The sequence below is a fragment of the Sodiomyces alkalinus genome, assembly GCF_003711515.1.
Source record: "Sodiomyces alkalinus F11 unplaced genomic scaffold SODALscaffold_3, whole genome shotgun sequence".
Taxonomy (NCBI): domain Eukaryota; kingdom Fungi; phylum Ascomycota; class Sordariomycetes; order Glomerellales; family Plectosphaerellaceae; genus Sodiomyces; species Sodiomyces alkalinus.
The window spans coordinates 1,463,998-1,476,507 of NW_021167081.1; the positions used below are offsets into that span (position 1 = coordinate 1,463,998).

Below are 12,510 nucleotides of genomic sequence, written 5' to 3' on the forward strand. Positions count from 1 at the left end.
AGTTTTCAGGTCACAAATGGAACCAGACCCATTTGGTCTTGCAAATTTTCATAGCCATTCCACCCGGCTGCGTCACCAACCTCCCCTCCTGGATCTCCACGGAGCCAGTGCAGCTTTAAGTGGTTCTGGTTCTCGTCGGCGACAAGAAGATGCAACTGCATGCGGCCTTATGCTAAGGAGACTACATAATGACCACGCCCTTGACATCCAATTTACGCGTCACGTACTAAGGCGCGACACGGAACACGACGCTCTGAAGAAGGGGGAAAAGAATCCCTTTGGGGCGTCGCCGTCGCCGCCTGCCCTTCCGCCCCGTCGCCGCCGCCTCCGGCACGGGAAGAGAGGGGAAGAGGTGGGCGGTGAAAGAAAAAAAAATCGTCAAGGACGTGACACTAGGCGGGGTTGCGGGCTATGCATTGGAATCTCAGAAGCGAGTCGGATCCATGATAATTAGCTGCGTGCTGCAGCCGTACATGCGTACGAAGTATTAAATCCCCTAACGACTTCACTTACGTTAGTGCATCGAGACGCCAGCGGCGTGAAGAAGACCGGGGCAGACTTGACCGCGCCAGGCGACCACAAAACATACAGCGTAACTCGGCCAGGAAAAGAGCCTCATCGTCAAATCTGGACTTGGGTCGGGGACGGACCCACATAGCGGGCCGGCGTCGGTCGGTGGGACGGTGCCGTGGGTTCTTCCGGGAGTACGAATTGGCTTCGAACGAGGCCGGCGATCCCGCATCGGATTGTCGCTGTTCAGGACGCTGCGTCTCAGAGTGTAATTAATGGCTTCAGATTATGTGTCAATCTCCGACCCAAAGCGCGGTCCAATTCGATTCCAGATCGGTAGTTCGGATTCAAAGTTATCCAGTCCGAACATGCACGCACTGACCGCTAGAGTTGTGCACTCACGCCCGACTCAAGAACTTTGGCCTCGAAATAAAGCAAAAAAGTACTCAGTAAAATGCGCAACCCCACGCATATGTATTCATCCGCCCTTGAGAATCCACTCTCGTCGGGGTTTCTACTTTTTTTTCTACCATTTCGTGGTCTTGAAGTACGATGAACAATGTTGCTGTTGTTAGCACACTACACGTGTAATGCAACGGCGGTAAGGTCGTGAAAATAGTGGATCGTAGTGGGACGAGCCGCGACACCACGCCGAGGGTGTGGTACCTACGTGTACTGAAATGGTCTTAGTGCACGTGTCACCGAATGGCCACGGCGTGGCGGAAAGCAAGGGTCCCTTGCTCCCCCGCGGACACTACCGTCCCGAAGTTTTCCAGAAGTGGGGTTACCCACTCGACAAGTGATGGCAGGTGCCTAGCAATATCGCGTCTCAGCCACAGCCGCGGAGCGCGATGCGCAACGGTAACATGTGGATCTGCCATTTTCCGCGTCCACAAATCCCTACGCGTTCACATGCAGTGGTGCGGCGATCCACTACTGCATAACATAAGCATTATCAGTATGAATATTGTTGCATTTTGTGCGGTGCTCATTTCTCACATTATTACTTCCTACACAGGGAAATTCCGTCGTCGTATTTCCAGACACCGTCTGTTCACCTCCTTTGACCGTCAAATGTCGAGGATAATAGACCCACCACGGGACAAGTTACGTAGCCATACTAGCCACATAGGATTACTCATCATTCAATACAGTTTCTTCGCGACACAAAGGCACCACAAGCGAAGCGGGAAAAGGTAGATCGCACGAGATGGCTTCTGTGCTTTAGAATCGATGCGCAGGTCCTTTCCTGACACTACCAACTCACCATTAACAGTACTCGAAAGTGAGCGTTTCTATGGATACCAATCGTGTCTCTTCGCTCAGTCGTTCGCTGTTGGCTCCTTTTCTAAGGACAAACTCGTTTCCACGGCCCGTCTGCCGTTTCATTCTGGGTTAGCTTCTACTTATTTCATGGCTGCATGTGCATTGACCTCGCAATGAAAGCAGCGACACAAAGGATCGATATTGTAAGGAACTAATAATCTCCCAGAGCGAAATGCGAATCCAACATATTCGACGCATGTCCGAGCTTTTGCAGCGTGAACTTCGGTTTGTGGCAGAATGAACATATATCGTTGCATTCGGCATCGAACCACATGAATAGAGAGGAACTCGCAATTCAACTCGGGTTTGACATGGCTGCATGGTGGGCAGCCGTATTGCCATAAATAGCCCCAACCCCCGCTGTGTAATGACAATAAAGCGACCAACTGTGTCGAGTATCGTCGATTTGGCGACTTCTTTTCGCATGCGTCGAAACGTCCGACTTATCACGAAACGAGCACGGATAATTACCTCCAACACAGGGCCCCTGAGATACATACCATCAGGTCGATAGCATTCTTCATTCGACTGTAGCCCGTCCACGCAGCGTTGGGGGCGGGAAACAAACGATGCGCTCTCATAGGCCCACGTTAGCTTAGCGGCTGGAACTCATTGCGCGAATGTCCTTCGTAAGGCCAGGGTATCGCCGTATCGGACAGTCAGTCCACTGCCAGCTGGCCCCTTAATTACTGGGTGCAGCGACCGGGTACGCATAATTATAGCGAGTGTGTGCTGCAATCAAGCGGCTTCAGGGGCTGGCTGGACCACTCGAAGGTTGGCTTCGGGTCGAGATCTACAGTGTACGAAGAACTCGCAAGAGACCCTAACTTCCCGTCCAATCGGGGAGCTCATCAGCCGTGTGTCTGACTGAGCTGATAGACGCGAAACGCCAACAAACAAAATAGCCCGCCCCCAATCAATCCCATCGTGCGCATCAGCTAACATTAACCCTGCCGATCTACTCCCCTTTCGCCCAGTTAAGATAAGCCAGCCGAAGCCGAGCAAAGCTCTTCAGCCAATCTGGGACATGAAGTCCAGTTCGTCGAAGAGGCTTCTGAGTTCTGCGACAAATGTACTCCGTACACGGCGCGACCTCATGAACACATGGCCCTTGCAGCGATGCCATTATTAGTGCACGGTTAACTCAAGCCACTCGCTGAACAGCACCAAGCACAATGACGTCCCGCTGTAGTGTTCGTCTGGGCTTACCACGAAGAAGACGAAGAAGACGAAGAATGACCACATGCAACAAATTGTCTCCTGCGATGGATCCCACAAAGGCTCTTCAGAAACTTGCAAGGATCCATGGTCACGAGGCAAAAGGCCATGGCGCAACGCCGACGCAGATTACTTCGGACTTCGTATTGGTGGACTGTGGGCTCTCTTGTCGCCCCGGCTCTTCGAAGAAATGCGTGTTCCCGGGAACATGGCGACCTGCATTGTCCATCGCCGCATTTGCTTCCCGCCCCCCTGGCCTCCCGGCGGATATCCTCCTGGCTCCTCCTCTCCGCCGTCGGGGCTATTGAGATTCTCGTGTTGCATAACGAGCCTTTGCGGAGATGGCTGACGACATGCAATTGCATGGGGCAGATCCAGCCCTGTGAACCTGTTGAACCTGTGTACTAGTCGCCTATCCATCCGTAGCCGCTACGCTCCTTGGATTCTCGCCATCGGCGAGAGGTACGGGGCCCCTCGCTTTTGGCCTTTATTCGGATTCGCAGAACGGAGTTGCCTTCTTTATATCCGTGCTCAGATACGCAGGCAATTCGCAATTCGTACCTGATATCCAATTGGCCAGCAACGAACAAACCGAGTTCCTCCTGCTGAACGGCTGAAGGATGCGCCGGGGGTGGGGGTAGTCTACGATTGTCTCGTGGGAGCTTGGCTATCTCCCGTTTTGGGACCCTTTATTTCGGCTCATCCCTGGTTTAATATCGTTGACCGAAGAAACAAAACCTTTTAATTTCTGCTCATTGCCGAAGAAACCTTGCACTGCACTTCGTCACGCCTGGGTCGTTCGCGTGGGTTTCTACATATTTCCCCGCTGAAGTGATGAACCAGGCAAACGATCGTCGATTGTAATCTGAAGAAGCAAACCGACGCTTCGTTCAGAGTGAAGACTCAGCGGCATCGCGGGAGACTTCGGGGACTTCAATTGATGAGTTTAATCTTGGGCTCGGCGACCCTATCAAACGGCTCCGCCTCTCAGGTTCGCGCGGAACACGCGACAAAGGAAGACAGCCACACACACGCCATTCCCTAATAGGGCATTCACTGGAGATGACACGGTGTAACGATAGAAGCAGACGTTGGGCGTTCCCTTATTACGAAATGAAAGATCCGGCTTTGACGGCTCCGACAACGCCTGGAGCCTCCAGTCCCAGGTCTCGGCGGGATATCACATTCCCTCACCTGTTGCCATTCAATCATTGTTGTCTCGAGACTCCTAACATCTATCTCAATGAAGCGCAGCGCATCCTGAGAGGGTGACCACAACCCATCGGGCAAGACTATGCAGAATACGTTTTGTACCTTGCATTATCTATCGTACAGTAAGGTTAAGGTTCCGCCCGGTCCAGGAGAAAAAGAAAAACAAAACGCCACATGGAGCCGTTTTCAGCTCACCGGTCGCCAAGTTTTAACAGAGCCAAGCCCTATCCGTTAAGCTTATCTGCCGTTATTGGCCATGATGGTGGTGCGCCCCAAATTGTCTACCCACGAATAAGACTCGACAGACAGAGCACGCAATGGCGAGGACTTTACCCAACCAGGTATTGAATGCGCGACAAGCACCCGGAATGGATGAAGATGAAACCAAGGAGGCGGCCTCTCTTCACTGCAACTCTACACTAGGTACGTTGTAATTATGTAGCTGGATTATGTACAGCAGTTGCTGCAGGTCACCCACGTCGCGTCCCCGGCCTGCAGCTCCAAGACCGCGCCAATCCTACCTCGGACCCAACAATGAGGCATGCTTGGTAATTAGGCGAGGAGAGCTTTCGTAGGTATGAGGTCAGAATAGTGGGCGCCCCCGGGCTTTTCATTGCCGGCCGTTGGAACGAAGCAAGGCCCAGGCCAATGAAACGAACCATCGATCGCGCGAATGCTGCCCCCCCTTCTGCATGCCATGACCATGTCGGTGATACCGAACACTTTTGTTTTTGGGGTTTCTTGGTTTCTTTGAAAAAGTCGGCAGGCTGGTAAGGAGACCAGAGCATTATGCAGGCAAAACAAGGTTTTGTCAACTTTCCGGGCCTGTTTCTCCTGTTCTTCCAAGGCCCAATGAAGAGAAGGAGGGAGAGATGTGAGTTTTGTTGATCGTTCTGAATTCTCCCGGCCCCACGCCCTCGGAAACAGATCGCGTCGGAGCGAGGCTGGGGGGGGCCCCCGACCAAGCCATCGGAGGTTTCTCGTCCTGGATGGCGATCCAACTTGAGGCTTGGTTCTTTTTCCTTGCCAGGAGGAAGTTGGCACATGGGAAACGTTAGACTCTCCTTTCCGCCGCAGTGGCTGTAAACGGCACATGGTATTCTGAACAATCTCCATCTCCTTTCCCACTTGGGTAGGTGGTAGTTGTTACGTGTTTCGTTCCTTGCCGATCGGAGCGTCTGCAGTCGAGCTGGCGATCATGGTTCGCTCGATCTCTCGCCCGCACCACATGTGTTACCCAATTTAACCACTTGTTCCTTATCCTCTCGATGCTTTAGCCGACAGACAATCAGTCAGTACGCGACACGCCCATCGCTATTCGGTTTACCAATGAGCGGTGCCAATGAAAGAAGGCGGAATACTGGTACCATGTTTTCTTCTGTTCCTGGGATGCAGGATCGTCGGAGGGGAACTACATTGGCGCCAGACTTGATTTATGCGGATCCCACTCGAGGGGGGGGGGGGGGGGGTCGCTTTCCTCCACAAGCTGCTCCGGCTTCAACTCCTGCAGATGACCTTTGCCAGATGACCTTTGCCAGATGAGTAATCCCTTGAGAGTTGGGAACCAACCACACACATGTCCCTCAGTATTCCGGTGTGACAACCGGACACCAAGCCTGAGCTCAGGGGCCGCCAGATGCTCATCCTCTCTACGTGCCAACAGCGAGTCAAGACAGGTCGCAGGCTGGGTTTGCTGGCATGAATTTCACGATCAGGTCTGGGATGCCTTTGACCCATGTGCCTCGGTTGTGACATGGAGATGCACCGCACCACTCTCGCCCCATCATGGCTTCTTTTGTCCAGCATTCAACCGTGTAGCAATCCCCGATCTCCTAGGCAGGCCTGAAGCGAGCCTTTTTTTTCGGCATTTGTGCTGTTATTTTCCACGGTATAGGATTCTGAAAGTATCCATGTAGGCGAAGTAGCATATTATGTTCGCATACAGAGAAGCCAGGCGAGGTACCATTGATCGAGACAGTGCCGCCAGATGGCCGAGCTAGCGGTAGATGGAGGGCTGACAACATCCAAAGACAGGAAAGGGCCTGAGGATGCCGGTGGAGAGCTCGACTCCGGAAGAGTTGAAACAAGCCATCCATCCAGACGCGATTCTCGTTATCCCGCAGGAGCCTCTTGGCCCCGTTCCCGACGTCTGATGCAGAGTCCAGGGCTGGCCCTCATGGACGTTTTGGAGAAGAAGAGACAATTTGAAGCCATGCCGACTCATAAGCCCCTGCTGCTTGTGAGAACCGCGGTGGTGGAAGCATGAGGCCCTTTCTTCCGTCCTCGACAACAAGGGATCGCCGAGGCGCGCCGCCAGAAACGACCGGAAAAACGACGAGCCGTGCTGTAGACTGCAACAAGTACGATCAGGCAGTGGAAAGGCAAACCAAAACATCCCGGCTTTGGTCTGGTTTGTCAGGTCACGTTAGTACTTTATTTTAGGGAGTTGGGAGTCCGTCCACCAACCGGAGCAACAAAGGTAAATCGAACTCGTCACGATGGTTGCGGCTGGTGAAGCAGACAGATATCAAGACGATATTGTGCCAGTGCCAGTGCCAATTTTCATCTCTTATACAATCGTATTGCTCGGTTAAAGACATATTGTTCCCAAAATAAATCGTCGGATGTTCCCGGATGGGTTGATGGAAGGACAAAACGACACCGAACTTGAAGCTGCACATACCGTGTATATCTGGTGGACATTTTCCCTTTTTGGGTAGCTGACTAATATCTTGGTAATTGATATCCTTGGACATTCGGAGCCGAAACTTTCGGCTCCAGCCGTCGGGGTCGCGGACAAGTTAAAGACCCCGACAGAAGCCCTTTTTTTTGCCTTGGGGTTGGTAGGGGGAAATTCTTCCCAGGCGATGGTCGCCCTCTTGGCTTTGACGCCACATCAGACCTTCCTAGCATCAAAAAGACAAGCATGCCAAGTACTTGACGGCAGGAGGCACGAGGACGACCATCTCGCTCTTTCCCTTTCCGACAAGAGAGCATGGCCGACCGGGAACAACATCAGCAACTTGCTGGTGCTGCTGCTGGTGGTGCCGACGCTGACGCCGACGCTGACGCTGGCAAAGGCCAACACACGATGTTGAGATCCGATCGCGACCTCGAGGCTGCCACGACAGAATCGCAGCCACAGACCGACCTGGAGAAAAACATCGACAATTCAACAGGCGACGTCGACTCTGGTGCGTCTACAGATTCCAAAGTGGACCGCGATCCGAATGTCGTCGCCTGGGATGGACCCGATGACCCGGAGAATCCTCTCAACTGGCCAGAGAGCCGTAAATGGCTCGGACTTGGCCTCATCTCAGCCATGACTCTTGTGACGTGAGTGAAACTGGACATGTCCAACTCATGATGCCTCGACTGGACAAACGGTTGCTGACCTCTGCGATACAGGCCACTGGTGAGCAGAGAACTCATCCGATCTTTGACCGTCTTCCTCGTGAGATCCAGAGCCCGTCAAAGCTAATGGGTTTTGGTACCGCCTAGGGCTCCTCGATGTTCGCGCCAGGCATTCCCGGCATCATGGTCGAGTTTGGTGAGAGTTCTGCGACAGTCGCCACCTTTGTGGTCTCGGTGTACGTTCTCGGCTTCGCATTTGGTCCTCTTGTCGTCGCCCCTCTGAGTGAGACATACGGCCGGGCACCTCTCTACCGCTGGGGCAACGTTCTTTTCGTGGTCTTCTCCGTGGCCACCGCCCTTTCGCGGAACATGGACATGATGATGGCCTTCCGCTTCCTCATGGGCCTCGCCGGCTCCGTCCCCCTCACCATCGGAAGCGGCAGCATCGCCGATATGATGCCGATCGAGAAGAGAGGACGGGCCATGGCGGTATGGGCTCTTGGCCCCCTCATCGGCCCTTGCGTCGGTCCCGTTGCGGGTGGTTATCTCATCCAGGCTGCCGGTTGGGAATGGGTGTACTGGCTGGTTGCTATTCTTGTGCGTTCTCGTTTTCCCTCTTGTAAAGATGGCAGACCCAAAGTCCACTGACGATTTGCATGGTCCCCCCCACATCAAATAGGCCGGCATCTTCATCCCCCCCTCCTTCTTCCTCATGCGGGAGACCTACCATCCCGTCCTCCTTCAGAGGAAAACCAACCGCCTCCGCAACGAAACCGGCAACACCGAGCTCCGCAGCGCACTCGCTTCCAAGGAGACACCGGCGGAAAGGTGGAAGAACGCCATCCTCCGGCCGCTCAAGCTTCTCGTCTTCACCCCCGTCATCACGCTCATGGCGCTCTACGTCGCCATCGTGTACGGCATCATGTACCTTCTCCTCACCACCTTCTCGTTCGTCTACGCACAACAGTACGGCTTCGACGAGGGCACAGTCGGCCTCACCTTCCTCCCGGCCGGCATCGGCATGATGATCGGCGTGGTGCTCTTCGGGGGGTTCACCGACTTCCTCGTCAAGCGCAAGCAGGCGCAGGGCGCCGAGCTCAAGCCCGAGGTGAGGCTGACGCCGGCGCTCGCCATGCCCTGCGCCGTGGCGCTGCCCTTGGGACTCTTTTTGTACGGCTGGACCACGCACTACGCCGTGCACTGGGTCGTGCCCATGGTGGGCGTGGTGATTTTCAGCTGCGGCCTCATGGGCGTCATGATGTGCGTCCAGAACTACCTCCTCGACGCGTTCCCGCAGTACGCCGCCTCGGTCACGGCCGCCCTGGCTGTCCTCCGGTCCCTCGCTGGTGCGCTGCTGCCCCTTGGCGGTTTGGAGATGTACAACGACCTCGGCCTCGGGTGGGGGAACAGTCTCCTGGGCTTCATCTCCGCTGCTATGATTCCTCTTCCCCTCTTGTTCTTCGTGTTCGGCGAGCGCATTCGGGGACGCACGAAGCTCAGGGTATAATCACTGGGGGGGGGGGGCTTCGCTTACAATTTTTTTTTAATTGCACTTGTATAAATAGACTTTGGGACATGTAAACAAGGTACGTTAGACAGTGGACAATAGAGGTACAGAACAGAGACATGAAATAATAATTCTAGAGTTACCAACTCGACTGATGAGTCTGCTGGTCGCAATGGTAAGCTTGGAAAGGAGATTCTCGCCTCTGGGGACCCCCAAATTTCAATTACCCCGTATATTATTGCTGTGTCACACTCGTGGGGGAGTACCGTAGCGCGGGATGCACGCGGGATGACAGGCGGGATAGGGTTCTATTAGGCCAAGCCCAGTCTCTCAACGCCGCCCTAAAATGGTACTAGCGCTTCACGATAGTCCAGGTGACAGGGCCCACTGTCCGCTCACCGACCGGCTGGGTACGTTGTACCTCACACTAGTCCACCATCCACCATCCACCTTATTACCCTTGTTACTTCATGTCCTCCTGACAGGACTAGCTTTTCCTTCCCTTCCATAATTACTTCATTTCCAGCGCAACACTTTTTCTTGCTTCGTCTGTATCCAGCTTTCCATCATCGTTTCCTTTTTTTCTTCTTCTTTTTTTTCTTGGTGTTTTATGCTGTTCTGAAGCCAATATTCAAAGACGTCATCTCTTACCGTATCCCTGTTCCCCCAAGACCAACTGATCGGCCGTCTCTGATACGGGAATTCCGCGACGCGAGATATCGGTCAAAACTTCATCCTCGATCCAATTTTTTTTGGCCTTTCTCATCGCTCACTCGAGACTCGTCAGAAGAGGATCATTCCTTTAGCCTCTACCGTTGTATACTCACTTCTCCTCACCGCCAACACATCAACCATAGACTAATCCGTCATCATGCTCGGCTGGTAATTACTGCGACCTGTCTCTCATGTCTTGTATTGTGTCCATTGACTGATGGCTCATCCTATCTTGTCAGGTACCAAGCACGTCTGGCTGCGCGGCCTCTGCTCACACAGAGTATCACCACAGCCGTTCTCTTCGCAACGGGCGACACCATCGCCCAGCAGGCCGTGGAGAAACGCGGCGCGAAGAACCATGACATGGCCCGTACCGGCCGCATGGCCCTCTACGGCGGAAGTGCGTTGCCCATTCCCATAAAGAATACCGCATCCAAACGTGCGACAAAACGACGCAAAGAAAAAACGGAATTGCTAATTCGTCCATCGTCTAGCCATCTTCGGCCCCGCGGCCACGACCTGGTTCAAGTTCCTCGCCCGCAACGTGGTCATGAAGAACAAGACGGCCGAGACGGCGGCCCGCGTGGCCTGCGACCAGCTCATCTTCGCCCCGACCTTCATCGGCGTCTTCCTCTCGTCCATGGCCGTCCTGGAGGGCACCAGCCCGCGCGAGAAGCTCGACAAGAGCTACGCATCGGCGCTCAAGACCAACTACTTCATCTGGCCCGCCGTGCAGGGCATCAATTTCACCTTTGTCCCGCTTCAGCACCGCGTCCTCTTTGTCAATGTTATTAGCATTGGCTGGAACTGTTACTTGAGCTACCTCAACAGTTCATGAGGGAGTAGTTGCTCTCCCTCCCTCCCTCTCTCTTTGGTTCTTTGGGCGAGTAGCGTGCTACTGGGTCACTCTCAACTTTTCCTACGTTCACCGGTTACTGGTTCGGCATTTGCAATACATAGATCGGTCCATAGTGGCTAGCACCGCACGGCACACTGGGGAGCAGGCATGGCATGGCATGACATAGCACGCATGCATGATAGGTCTAGATCTTGCGTTTCTTTTTTGTGTTACCAATGGCACTATTTTCTTTTTTTCTTTTTCATATCGACATTATGTGCCTGTCTTTCGAGTAAACACCGCTATTTGATTGGCATCCCTTCTTCCTCTTTGGCTGCACATTGTGCTTCCTAGCATGTCAGTGGAATCAAAGAAATGCCCGACCTCGGTGCGTTGTCCGAGAGTATATGAAATCCTGAGACGGGTGATGGGAAACAGGAGCTGCCAGTAGTCGATTTATTCGCATCTGGATAAGGTAGGAAGACTGTCGGACTAAAGTTACCTAGGTCATTGTTCCTGGCAGCCGATCTTTCCACGTTTCCCCGCAGTATGAGGGGTCTTTAACCTTGTGTGGTCAATACATAACTTACCTTACACCAATAAGTCAAGTATGTGTAGACGAAACGGCAGGGTAGCCTCCTCCTCCTCCTTCACCTCCACCCTTCTAACATGACTACCTCCAGCCTTCTGGACCGTCTTAACAGAGACGGTTTCGTCATCGTCCCCTCGGTCCTATCACCCCAGGAACTCACCATACTCCACGAAGCGACCCAAAACATCACAGCGCTCGCCCGGGCTGGGAAATGGCCCCATGTACGCACCCTCCCGAAACAATTCCCCCCCTGGCCCAAGGTTAAAAACCCAGATAATCCGCCGACGGAGGGCATCTGGGGGGTCCAGGGCCTGATGCACCCAGACCTGCCAGGCAGCGCCCTCTTCGTGCGGACCTATTTCTCCGACGCCGTGGTCGGGCCGACCAAGGCGCTGCTCCAATGCGGTGACGACGACCTGGTCATGGAGCTCTTCAACCTGCTGGTGCGGCCCGACGCCGACTTTTCTCTACGGTGGCACCGCGACGACATCCCCGCGACGGCGACGGCCGAGGAAGAGCTGGCGCGGCTCCGGCAGCCCGCCTTCTCGGCGCAGTGGAACCTGGCGCTCTACGACGACGAGAGCCTCGTGGTGGTGCCCGGGTCCCACGCGCGCGCGCGCACCGTGGCGGAGCGGGCGGCTGGCCCTTACGAGGACGACGTGCCGGGCCAGATGAAGGTGACGCTCCGTGCCGGGGATGCGGTGTTCTATAACAACAACATTCTGCACCGCGGGGTCTACGAGGCTCGGAAGGAGAGGATGACGTTGCATGGCAGTGCCGGACACGTGGAGGGAAGCACGCTCCGGGCTCGGAACGTGCTGCAGCATGGGCTTAAGGATTGGGTGGATCGGGCGGACCTGAGTGCTCTGGGGGAGAGGGAGAGAGGGAGGGCGGAGCACATGCGAGAGATGCTAATCAAGATGGGACGAGAAGTGGGGGAGCTTGGCTTTTCTCTTGAAGAGTGAGCAGAGGAGCAAAGGAGGGGGGTTCGGGAAGCGAAGATCACGAGATGAATGGGAACCCGACTTGCGGGCAGATGACCTTAGTTGGCTTTGTTCTTCCGATCTCTAAAGGTACCTTAGATTAGGTAAGGTAGATATGTACCTTACACGGTAGATTGTATCACGTAACAAGGCTGGTGACTAAGCGACCTCGGTTGATGCCTCAGGCGTGGCCTATCAGGTGGCTCGAGCCAAGTCTTGTGCATCTTTTCGCTACAGCCAAATCCCAGGATCGGTC

General features: G+C 54.3%; 4 protein-coding genes across 4 annotated transcripts; 3 read left to right on the forward strand and 1 right to left on the reverse strand.

The window, feature by feature from the left end:
* Nucleotides 1-4,622: 4,622 nt before the first annotated feature.
* SODALDRAFT_141401 (hypothetical protein) lies at nucleotides 4,623-5,499 on the reverse strand. The gene has a single exon (XM_028606791.1). The coding sequence runs from the start codon at nucleotides 5,310-5,312 to the stop codon at nucleotides 4,737-4,739; it is 576 nt and encodes a 191-aa protein (XP_028467728.1). The 5' UTR covers nucleotides 5,313-5,499; the 3' UTR covers nucleotides 4,623-4,736.
* Nucleotides 5,500-7,142: 1,643 nt separating this feature from the next.
* On the forward strand, nucleotides 7,143-9,141 carry SODALDRAFT_332071 (polyamine transporter 3). Its single transcript, XM_028611607.1, has 4 exons — nucleotides 7,143-7,602; nucleotides 7,675-7,681; nucleotides 7,768-8,217; nucleotides 8,300-9,141. The coding sequence occupies exons 1-4, from the start codon at nucleotides 7,262-7,264 to the stop codon at nucleotides 9,125-9,127; spliced, it is 1,626 nt and encodes a 541-aa protein (XP_028467729.1). The 5' UTR covers nucleotides 7,143-7,261; the 3' UTR covers nucleotides 9,128-9,141.
* Nucleotides 9,142-9,616: 475 nt separating this feature from the next.
* Nucleotides 9,617-10,922, forward strand: SODALDRAFT_332072 (hypothetical protein). The gene is made up of 3 exons (XM_028611608.1): nucleotides 9,617-10,009; nucleotides 10,081-10,241; nucleotides 10,336-10,922. The coding sequence occupies exons 1-3, from the start codon at nucleotides 9,999-10,001 to the stop codon at nucleotides 10,677-10,679; spliced, it is 516 nt and encodes a 171-aa protein (XP_028467730.1). The 5' UTR covers nucleotides 9,617-9,998; the 3' UTR covers nucleotides 10,680-10,922.
* A 393-nt stretch (nucleotides 10,923-11,315) lies between these two features.
* On the forward strand, nucleotides 11,316-12,248 carry SODALDRAFT_332074 (phytanoyl-CoA dioxygenase family protein). The gene has a single exon (XM_028611609.1). It carries the CDS (start codon nucleotides 11,349-11,351, stop codon nucleotides 12,234-12,236), a length of 888 nt encoding a protein of 295 aa, XP_028467731.1. The 5' UTR covers nucleotides 11,316-11,348; the 3' UTR covers nucleotides 12,237-12,248.
* The last annotated feature ends 262 nt before the right edge of the window (nucleotides 12,249-12,510 follow it).